We start from the raw sequence: 12,150 nt of genomic DNA, 5'->3' as shown, positions 1-12,150 counted from the left end.
AATTAGCCCTTCTGGCCATTCAACTAGACACTGATTATTGCCATGAAGTAGTTGGGATTCCCCTCCCTTTCTCCTTCAGTATCTCTTCTAAAGCAGTTCCCGTTGAAATCCAACTGTTCTTGCACTGGAATTCAGCACTAACTGGTTTTGTAGGCAGTGAGTGCCATGACTCTTGTAGAGCCGCTACAGTGGGATTTATTCATGCAGAGGTTAAAAATTATTGTTCAGGAGCAGTCGGAGTGATTAGAAATTAATATTCTCTTAAAGCCATTTAAATGCTAAAATGTTTAACCTTTCAAAGGACTTCATATTTTTCTTGGCTTCAAGCAATCGTGGGCTGTGTGAGGCATAACCACATAAAACATTCATTTTATCGTGATTTTTATTGTACCTCTAGGCAGGCAGATCTACTAAGTTTCATATATTTTGCACTTATTAGCAGGTATTTAACTCCCCAGATGAAGTCTGCTGAACATGTCGTAGTGTGAAAACACATTTTCACTGGAGCAAAGAAAAGATTAACTGCTCAATACATGGCTATAGTACCATCCTAGTGTGGTCAAAAGCAATTCTTTTGAAAGAGAGAAAAGAAGAGCTTCATCAGTGGGCTCTTCATTTGAATCTTATTACTATCCTCAATATTTTATTTCATAAAATTGTAGGGCTAAGTCCTGAAATCTTTCCAGTTTAATGGCTTTATAGTTCTTAGCTTGTGTTTGTGTTCATTATCAGCCTATGAAATTAGCCACAATAAGATTGCCACTTGCCAAAGGCAACTGATTTTCACAGCTTTGAAAACCAGCCTTCGAGATTCACACTGTGTTCTGCTACAGACTTTCCCACACCTCAGAACAAGTCTTCCAAAACCCACTTTCAATATTATTCCCGCATCTTATTTCTTCATGCCACCTTTAATTACAAACAGTATCATAACCATTAGCCATGCAATAAAAGAATAAAATAAAATGTACAGTGGTGGCACCCAAGAATTGTTTAAAAACTCATCGCCTGGGAACACCTGAGCAAATGGGTAGGTTTTCAGCAGTAGACAAAACAGCAAATAATTTGGTGCCTGATGCTGGTTAGCTAGTTGCAGTCTTAAAGAGGAGGACTGCAGCATGTTAGTTGCAGGTCCCACTTGTCAATGTGCCTACACACAGTTTATAGTACCTTTCCCAATACTCAGAGCAAAGATTTAGAAACATGGAAGAGGCACCCTACTCAACCTCATTGTATACCACTATTAAAGGTTGTATACATTTGAAAATTAGAATACGTCAAAATGTTTTCATTTATGTGGCCTTGTGCTAATATAGCCACTGAGTTAAATTGCATACCTAAAACATCATTTTAGGGGAGAGGTATTTTCTGCAACTTGTAGTTCTGCAGCTATTGTTGTTGCAAACAACCAATAAGCCATCACAATTTATGAGAAAACAGTTAATGTATCTCTGCTGTGATGCACCTTGGACACTCCAGCTCCGTTTAAGGACTTATGGAACTTGGACTGTAGGTTCCTTCCGGTAGGTTATATTGCTTATTGAAGGCAAATAAAACAATTTATATCCTTTGTTTTTAAAATAAAACAACAAATATATGAGCTACCCTTAAAATAATGTGCATGTGTTATCTGGAACTGAAATGATGTCTTTGTTTGATTTATGAACAACATTGGTTGCAAATGATGATAAATGTATGGTATAGCTTAGTATGATTATCTATCTATCTATCCATCCGTCTATCATCTATCTGGATTATTATGTGTTATACAAGTTATGCTAACTGCAGGCCTATTGAAATCCATGAACTTCCATTGGTTTAAATGGGCCTACTCTGCATGTGGCTAACTCTGGAGATCACCCATCATCATTGGAGTATGGTCACATCTTACATGCATTTAACTTACACAATTTCAACCATACGGAATTGAAGGCTGCAGGTTGAAATCCTACAAGTTAAATGCAAGCAAGGAGGAAAGCTTTTAAAAAAAATATTCCTGCCAGATTTTCCTGGCACAAAAAGAACTTTTAAGCTCTCTCACTTGCTTAGGAAGCAATGCCCTCTCCACACTCTGACTCTCAAGACTTAAATGTTGAATAGTCTTTGACTGTTTCCACAAATGTTCATCTTGGCACTAAAGCCAACAAGAAATCCCCTTAAGCATCAGAAATAGCAAAATTATTACATCTTCATATCGTAGGCCTGATCTAATAAATGCCAGCAGCCTTTGCGGTTCACATCAGAAATAATTCACAGGTACACGGTGCAGTACTCTGCATTAAAGGAAAGTGTTATCTATTAGAGAGATGCTTTTAATGCACAAACGGAGACTTATGTTAGACATTATTTAACAACCCTTGAATTTCCCAATCAAGGATCGAATACTTCATCAGGCAGCCTGTCGTCATATACTTCAATAATGGAGTCACTTCCCAAAGTCTGACAGTTAAATTACACATGGTATGTTTATGAATGTGCTTTTATCACCTGAGCAATTAAGAGTTCAGAAGAAGGTCTCTTTTTATTGCATGGCTGTGAGGTTGTAATATTCGGCCCGAGCTGGCTCTGGAAATTTATGTTTTGGCAGCCAGTATAGTATACAGAATTACATATGAAGATGTTAAATCAGGATGAGGGTAGCAATAAATTGTTTAATGACTGAAAGCTATTGGTCTAAAAGCCATTTTAGAACTTGTTAGCAAATTTAAAAACTGACGGCATGGTATGACCACCATAGTGTGTGAGCGGTTCTCTTATGCATAATTTAGAAATAGCTCTGCTGGTAAGTAAAAGCTTAATGAATGGATAAAGTTCAGTATATGCCTTCGCTAAATGTATCGCCTCTTGCATTGCAGTGCTTGTCCTACTAATTGTTACAATGAGACGACGGAAAAAGGAGCCCCTTGTTTTCGATGAAGAGAGAGATATCAGGGAAAACATAGTCAGATACGATGACGAGGGAGGTGGAGAGGAAGACACCGAAGCCTTTGATATGGCTGCCTTGAGGAACCTCAACATCATCCGAGACACCAAAACGAGGAGGGATGTAACGCCAGAGATCCAGTTCTTGAGTAGACCATCCTTTAAAAGCATCCCGGATAACGTCATTTTTCGGGAATTTATTTGGGAAAGACTAAAAGAGGCTGATGTGGATCCTTGTGCTCCACCGTACGATTCCCTGCAGACATACGCATTTGAGGGAAATGGTTCAGTGGCTGAGTCACTCAGCTCTTTAGATTCTATCAGTTCAAACTCAGATCAGAATTACGATTACCTCAGTGACTGGGGGCCTCGTTTTAAACGGCTTGCAGACATGTATGGAACTGGACCAGAAAATTTGTATTCATAGCCTTTGAACCTTTCTATGACAATGCACTAAAGAAAAAGAAAATAAAAACTCAATATCTGGGACTAAGGAAAATCTGTAAATATTTCTCCATTTTTAACTTTTTGGGTTTCTTTTTGCCTTGGTGAAGCATATCTTCATTAGAACTTTGTCCTAGGGACTGCACTGAACACACACAGATTCTGAGCATCCAATGGCATTTTTTTTTTTTTTTTTTTGATAACATTAAGATGCTCGGGCATGTGCAAATAGATAGCAACCCTCGTATACCTGCAGAGGCAACCAACCTCTAAGAGTAAGTAACGCACTGTGACCTCAATGAGCCAATGATATCCTGTAGATGCCTTCACAGTACTGCTGGGTCTAGACTGCAGAGTCTCTGCTTAGTGGAAAGAAGGGGAAAATCATTTACTACATACAATGTTAATACAATATATTGTCTACTACTGATGCAAAGTTCTTTTATTTACAGTGTTGCATGCAGTTTGCTGGCTCAGAAACAAATCCAACACGAAGGGTTTTTTTTAAAAATGTTGGTCTTAAAAGCTATTTAGTCCAAAAGCCTCTGTAAATATCTGGGTGACTCTAAAAATAGATTGCAATTCCTGTTATGAAAATCTGCAACATGTGCCATTGCCTTATCAAAATTGTTTCCAGGATATGTCAGATCAGAGATCTGGAAAGTGTTTATCACAGTTTTGTTTTGTGATGCCTATGTAGGTATGGGGGGAATTGCTGTCTATTTACAGGTTTTTATTATCTTTACCTCTTCTGATTAGTACAGGAGAACTTATCCTTTCTTCATTTTTTATTTGTTTTTAAATAAAACATTGATGTGTAAAGTTATGTTTATTTTGGAGCTCCAGTCTCCATCACATTCAGGTTTATTATACTGCATCATGGTATTAGGTGCTTGAGAACATGCTGTTTTTTCCTCCAGTCTCAGCTACATGAAGGAAATGAAGCATGGAAATAGAGAAATTACAGTGAAGCAATTGAGTCCGTCGTTCATCTCTCTGAGAGGAACACTGCTACAAGGACACACCACTGTCATTGTTCTTCTGAGCCATTACAATGTCTAAGATATTTGAATAAAATGTTTGTACTTTGCATTTTCAAAAGGAGACTACAGAGGCAGTCGGGAGTGTCTCTAATGCAAGTTGTAGCTTTCAAGGTCATCCATTCTATGAGCTCCAGCGATTTAAACAAACCTGCACCTTCCATCAAGTTTGCTACTTCTTTTGCTGCTGCGGAATCACAGCAAAAGACTCAGCAGCAATAGACTCTTTTACATTTCTTTCATATGTTAAGCAGTGTGATACGATTAGCACCAGAATCCATCTTCAGATCCTGACGCACATAAGTATTTCCCCCCCAGGGAGTTAACTTCATAACACATCATCTCTATGCTGGTTCAGGTGTGCCAAACTCGAAGGATGATTGCAGCCGGTTAAAATAATGTTGGATTTTTTGAACTAGAATTTATTAGAATATGACACGTTTTTATGATTCAGGCAATATTTATATTTTAGCTGTCCTGATTTATTACTAGCAAATAGGACATGGATTCAAGTAGAATAGCGCTTTATTTTAATAGTCTTTTCCTATTTTCGTCTTTCTCACACTTACCCCTTTTCCCCCCTGAAGATTGCTTTTGAGTTCCTGAATAAGGCTCAATCCTTAAAACAATCACCCCTCCATTCTTGGTTTTCAAGACTTGCTCCCAAACTGAATAGTGCTGGAACTTAAAGGTTTGGAAGACTAGGACTAGCCATGTGCTGAAACTTGTCCTCCATTTCTTAAGAGATTTAGCCCCCTGTGAGAAAGGTTCTGTGTTTTTTTCTGCCTCATTCTCATTGTGCTTGCAAATTGCTTCAGAATTTTTTTCAGAAGTTTGGTGGGTGTGAGACAGAGCTTATTTTATTGTGAGGTGGTCAGGTGGTACGTGTGTGTTTTCTTCTTTTAATTTCCAGCAAACATTTCTCCTCAGTACTCTGCCGCCTCCCTGACTACCTGCACTTCCTGACCTGAAAAAGTCCTGTGGAAGAAGCTTGTGTCGCGATGTCTTCCCTTGAGCTCTTAGAGCCAGGGAAGCTAGCTACTAAATGGCTAATTTTGTTTCCAAGGGTATCTTTCCTTTTACCACACACTTCGCAGCAAAACAACTGTCAGGTGGGCTCCACCATCCTGTGCTTACAGGAAAGCCAAGCTGAGGGGTTTTCGGGGAAGGCTGCAGAATGCGCACCATTGAAGAGGTGATTTATAGAATGAATGAAAGAACACACAAATACCTCTTGGTTACTTTGAAAATAAGGTAAGCATACTGCCCACAAGAATTTTACATATTTTTCTCTCTTCTTTGATAAATTTTGATTCTAGTGTTGTTGTTTTTTGCATTAATTGATGGAGTTGGGGGGGGGGATGACAGAAGAAATGATTGATGGTACTACTAACCAAGCCTAATTGGGGAAAATAGGGGCAGGGTTCTCAGAATCTGTTACTGTGAGCCTCCCTGAGTCAGGATGTGAATGGTTTTTGATCATTCCCAAACTTTGTAACACACAAAACAAATTCTCTGTTTGAGCTGCCTCTTGTCCAAGGCAGAAAAAAGATCTGTAAAAAGCTACACCAGGAAAAGGGTCATAACTCCTCCTAATGTGCTTTGAAGCATGACAGATGAATGGATGTCCTTTAAAATGTAAGCAGCTTCTCACATCTGAAAGCCATCGGCCCCCAACACAGTCTTCCAGTTACCTTGCTGGAGTGCTTTACAAGTTCACACTCTGCCAACTGAACACATAGAAAGCTGAGACAGGCTGCTGTTGGGGTGAAGTTTGTGCCTTCCCTAGCAACTACTAGCACCACCATAGGGAGGCCCAGCTGACATTCTGAGAACCTATCCTATAGAAGGTAGTGTTCACTCTGAATTTGTTCCTTTTGAAAAAGGACTCTTGTAGGAAGGAAAAACTAACACAATGGATGGAGGAATTTCCTTAAGGCTCTAATTCTTGCAGCTCAGCATTGTCAATGAACTACATGAAAGTGGCCTTCAGCTTCATCAAAAGAATAAAATTTGTTCATGCACAAAACAATTCTTTATCTTGGGTAACTTTTTTGTAGACAATCATTGTTTCATGATTCAGTAGACTTTGCTTCTAGTTGTAATGTATGTATATACATACATACATACACAGATACACATACACTGATTTTGTAATGGAACTCAAAAATATTGTCCTTGACTTTTAGTCACATATGTAAGATTTCCAATAAAAAAAGTTTTAAACAATGTCAAGCGTATGAACCTCAATTAGAAGTTGGGCTGCAGGAGTTTTGTAGTTGTTGCACAATAAGGTTTCATAGAAAATTCTTGAAGAAGATTCTCCCTGCAGCTTTAAAATATTGTAGTTCAAGGCCAGGATCCAAAGACTTGTGCATTTAGCTCTGAAGGCCGATTGTAGCTTTTAGTTTCTCAAACCTCATGTCACCTGCCAAATTACTTTTTAAACTAAAGGACTTTGATTTGTGATAGGATAATCATAGAATAAAGTAAATAAATGCCACGGAGCCCTTTGAGAGACATGGGCCACTTTGGCTTCTAAGTAGGACATGTATTTGATTGCATTGCTAAAGTGTCTCTGCATATCCTGGCCCCTATATTTGCATTTAAATAATGAAGTGTTGATGTCATAAATCACTCAAAACAGCTGTAGTCAACATACATGTTTCTCTCTATATATATATGTACCCGGTATATACAGTATCTATATAATATCCTTATTTCAAAGGTGCATTGTTACCTAATCCATGCCATGAACACTGTTCCATTCATCTTATGCGCTTCACAATAAGTCTCATCAGTTGCAAATGTTGAGGTCAAAACAATATTATTCCATCCTTTAAGACCAGTACAGAGACACAAATGTGTTCAGATCTTGCACATATAGTTCTCCCAATCATTCCAATTGGGGCACTCTGCCCAAGTATTCTTTTGCATTTCTACTGAAACAAATGGACAACCCCTCACAACTGAGGAACCTCAATGTGGACTCGAGAGTTCAGGAACACTTAAGTCATTACTTGAGCCCAGGGTGCTTGATGGCAATATCTATATATATAATGTATAATAATAATAATGTATAATAATAATAATAATAATAATAACAACAACAACAACAACAACAATAATAATAATAATAATAATAATAATAATAAAAAAAAATTTATAAATAAGCCACTCTGGGCAGCTAATCTGGTGGCAAATGTTCCTATGATGTAAATTGGTCAGAAGAGTTGAATGATCTTTGTTTCAAGATATTTTTTATTGTTAGATATTTCTGTTGATTCCACAGAATGAGAGACACAGATTAAGTCAGCAGAGACATTAATATTGCAACATAATATTTTGATGTGAGCATGAGTAAATTCAAGAATGTGGACATGTTTCGCTAACAATTATTGATTCACATTTGATGCCACATTTCCTAGTTTGCTGTGTATTTTAATGCGTTGATATACTACACTGTTAACTTTGGCTGTAAATCACTTCAGGCTCCACGTACATAATCCAATTTCTTGCCTAATCCTAAAAACCTGGCCTATCGGCATATAATGTAAATAAGTGGTGTGCTAGCAGGTGTTCTACCTTTGCATTACTTTGGTGTCTCAAGCTGCAATCCAAATGGAAGTATCTTATATTGCTAATATATTGTCTGGTTCTTAAGACCTGTTTGCTGAGAGGATTTTGATTCCACATGCTTCCTTCCATAAAAAGGTATTGTGTAGGCAGTGAAAGGCAGAGTTGCACTTCCACGTATATAATAATCAGTAGTAACCTATGTGTTATTGGTACAAACCACTATTCTTATCATGTTCCAAGCCTAATCAAAGACTTCAACTGTCAACCATGTATTTGTGCCTCAATTTATAGATGCTCAGCAAAGCCAAACCTAAGAACCTTTTGAGTTTCATTACTTGTAACATGGTGTCTTCATTATCTTTTATAATGTCTGTTTTATCTGGGTGCATAACAAGGGGAGAAAGATGTAGAAGAAGCAAAAGTGAATCAGGTCAAGCTCCAAATTTTCCACACACACTGACATTTATTACATCTTTGCTCTGCCTCAGCACTCCCTGATATAATTATAGTGTATCTTCTCATTGAGACTAAGTACTCGTCAATTGGGACTAAATGTGATATCAAACCAGACACTGAAGACACCATTAGACCATTCAAGTCTGACTAGAATGGTCAGCCTAAGTCAGACTGCCTTTGTATTTCCTAAATGATTGAAGTATTTTTTTTAAACCACTCAGCCCCTGAAAAACAGCAACATAATGATGGGTTAGCATGAAAACTACTTGTTAAACGATCACAGAAAATGCAGCCAAGGGGAAGGATGTGAAACAGTCATTAGAGTCATTAAGAGAAAAGGAGACTGGTGAATCAAATTTGAATGCTCCATCACTTCCTTAATTACTTTTCCCATTCTTCCTAACACAGGTGAGCCTCAGCCACTGAATAAGTGCCCTGCATGCTTTATACCTCTGTAAGGCAAACATGTTTTAATTATGAACTTGAACTGCTTTTGGTGTAGTACATTTAGCCTTTTGCTTAGACTCTGTGTCCTTGGGTTTCCATGGCTGCTTGCAAAAATAGCTATTGTACATGGATGGAGATGGATGTGCAAATTGTTGCAAGTGGCATATGCGCTTGTCAGTTGTTACTGTGGCAGCAGAACTGGTACAAGTATAAAAACAGATGCAGCAGATTCTTATGAAGAAGCTCAGTATTGAGAGTTTGGCTTCCAAAAAAAGGCAGCCTGCCCACCATTGCTCATATCCCCCTGCAACATATAGCCACAGAAAAGTGTTGGATACGTTCTATGGTGCACTCTTAATTCACAGAAGGCAATTGTGTTGCTTCACAGGACTGGGCAGTGTCTGTGGGAACTGAGTGTGCACTAGTAACACCACCTGCAAACCAATGTAACCTGTTTCATGAAGGTCAAAGATTTCAAAACCATTACTTTAAAGAGATGTGGGAAGCCAAATACTTCCCATGCACGGAGTATGATGTGAAGATGTTGTAACAAATGTTTATTATATTTTCTGGTTTGATTTGGTGTACACTGCCACACTATTTTATTACAACCTGGAGTTTGGTTTAGTACCTTGCTAAATAAAGTGAGCAGATAGAGTCATACCCTTGTGCTTCTGTAGCCCGTGAGCTCTGAGATGGGCTGTTGACTTAAATTAGAAATATGTGAGCATGCCCTTCTGGCCAATCACAATGTAACTGGAACATACAGTGGTGCCTCGCAAGACGAAATTAATTCGTTCCACGAGTGCTGTCGTTTAGTGGAAATTTCGTCTTGCGAAGCACGATCAGAGGAAGTGCGGTTTTACGGGGAAAAACAAAACAAAACCGCAAAACATTTTCGTTTTGTGAGTCATGGCCATAGGGAAATTCGTCTTGTGAGTCACCCTTTCGTTAGCGAATGCCTTTCGTCTAGCGAGTTTTTCGTCTAGTGAGGCATTCATCTAGCGAGGTATCACTGTATGTTACTTTGGATAATATCACCCTTATCTTAGCCAATCTGGAAATCTCCCATGTTAGAAGAGTAAATTAATGTTGGTTTCCATCCCAAAGTGTGTATTGGGTGGGCATTTTAAAAGCCTTATCCTATGGATCACTTTTAGGTGCTACAACCCATTATATTCATTTGAATATCGGTTCTTCTGTATGAACTTGCAATAATTACATGGCAGTTTACATCAGTTACATAGCAATGTCTACTCCAGGCTAGTCAAAACATTTAAAAAGTATAAAGGGGGGAGAGAGGGAAACACTGCAGCTTAATCTTGGGCTACATTTGAATTTGGGAAAACCAGCCAAATGAACAAGTCCAGCTGAACGAAGTTCACTAAGTTAGTTCAAAAAACAATTTAACTACATCAGAAAGTAGATCCCCAAATTACCAGGTGAAAATACCCAGTGAACTACAGGTGAATCAAGTTCATTTTAAGTTAGAACCTTGAATAATTCCTAATTTATCTTCAGGTTCAAGCAGGGGCCTTGAACTTTTAGCTTTATTTTCTTTTTTTTAAGTAAGTTAATCAGACATCTATAAAGAAAGCTATGAAGAATAACATGGAAGTGATGTCCTAAGGCTTATTAGGCAGCTACAGAGCTATTGATGTTGCTAAGGTCACTTAGCCATTTGAAGGAAGGAATGTGAAGCCTTTCCTATATCTTCCCTGCTGAAAGGATTTGGTTAAGCTTTTTCTGGTATGGAAATATGGGGAAAGCTTCACCTCTTGGCATCCTGTTTGTCAAACATCTTATTACTTGTATTGCCCCTCATTGTCCTGCTGTTTTCCCCAGGAAAACCAGTTTACCAATGAATCAGAACAAATGTCAATTTGCAGAAAACTTGATTGACATTCATTACTATTCAGTGGTAAACAATTTTCCAGGCTTTCCCCAAAAAAGTAGCAGGGCAAATGAAAAACCTCTCAGTCCCATGCCTGGAAAGCACATGGCAAGTGGGAATGTGGAAGAACTCTTTGGGGCCCTGCATTTTAGCACTGCAGCTTGAAAATTCTGGAAGCTGAATATACTGTATACTGCTCACGATAAACCTTTACAACTAAAAAGTTCATCTAAATAAACCTTAACTGGAATCATTTCCATTTTGGAAATGATTAATTTGAACCAGAAGTATAAGAAAGCCAGTGTGGTGTGGTGGTTAAGAGCGGTAGACTCGTAATCTGGGGAACCGGGTTCGCGTCTCCGCTCCTCCACATGCAGCTGCTGGGTGACCTTGGGCTAGTCACACTTATCTGAAGTCTCTCAGCCCCACTCACCTCACAGAGTGTTTGTTGTGGGGGAGGAAATGAAAGGACAATGTTAGCCACTTTGAGACTCCTTTGGGTAGTGATAAAGTGGGATATCAAATCCAAACTCCTCCTCCTCCTCCTCCTCCTCCTCCTCCTCCTCCTCCTCCTCCTCCTCCTCCTCCTCCTCTTCTTCTTCTTCTTCTTCTTCTTCTTCTTCTTCTTCTTCTTCTTCCTTTTTAAAACCAACTTTCCAAGCACTGGGGCCTTGAAGGAAAAGGAGAGCTCCTGAAGCCCAGAGCTGTAATAACTTCCCCTGGACTCATCAGGCATTACATAGAAAATGGCCAAATAACATGCATTGTTACCTCGTTGGCCAATCTCCCTTTAGCACTAGTTTGTCGATTAGTGTAAAAGACTGGTAATATGGCAATGAGCTGCTTCTAGAAGGGGCTTCTGGCTGCTAAATGCACAACAGCTCCAACAGCCTTCGCTGAGAGCTGAGCAGGTATTTTCAAGGTCAAAAACTGGGCCTAAGAGAATTGCTTCCTCTGGCTGATTATCTGAGCAGCATTGTAAAGAAGCTTTGAGGCTGGGAGGCAAATGCTGTTTATAGAACGGGTGGCTGCAGTGGGAGTACATGTTATAGCAGCAAAAGGGGAGGAAACAGCAGTGTTGCAGTGAAAAGGTTGTTTCCTTGCAATATAATGATGAAACAGGGGGCTTAGGAAACAAGCAACGGCAGTCCTAACAATCTTAGCAAAGAGATGTTTAGCCTGATATCTCAGGAAGGAGTTTCAGAGACTTATGGTCAAATACTTAGCAGAATAGATCTGTACATCCCAGGACTTTTGCTATTTCACCGGGTTTATTATATCTGTTATTTCGAGATGTATTTCAGCCTTCTGTGTTCTGTCTTTTCCCTCAGTCTTTTCTTTGTCAAATATGTCTTTCAAGTCTCTCAG

General features: G+C 38.9%; 1 protein-coding gene across 2 annotated transcripts in view; it reads left to right on the top strand.

Moving 5' to 3' along the window:
• Window positions 1-3,553, top strand: part of CDH7 (cadherin 7) — a 119,408-nt gene extending 115,855 nt beyond the window's left edge. For both annotated transcript variants that reach the window (XM_033154829.1, XM_033154828.1), the window contains one exon: window positions 2,856-3,553. In XM_033154829.1, the coding sequence (XP_033010720.1) occupies window positions 2,856-3,349 (494 nt within the window). In that variant the 3' untranslated portion in view covers window positions 3,350-3,553. The remainder of the gene's footprint in view (window positions 1-2,855) is intronic.
• The last annotated feature ends 8,597 nt before the right edge of the window (window positions 3,554-12,150 follow it).

This window comes from Lacerta agilis, chromosome 7 (genome assembly GCF_009819535.1).
Source record: "Lacerta agilis isolate rLacAgi1 chromosome 7, rLacAgi1.pri, whole genome shotgun sequence".
Taxonomy (NCBI): Eukaryota; Metazoa; Chordata; class Lepidosauria; order Squamata; family Lacertidae; genus Lacerta; species Lacerta agilis.
Note: the sequence above shows the minus strand (reverse complement) of the source record. Positions and strands in the feature narration are given on the sequence as shown.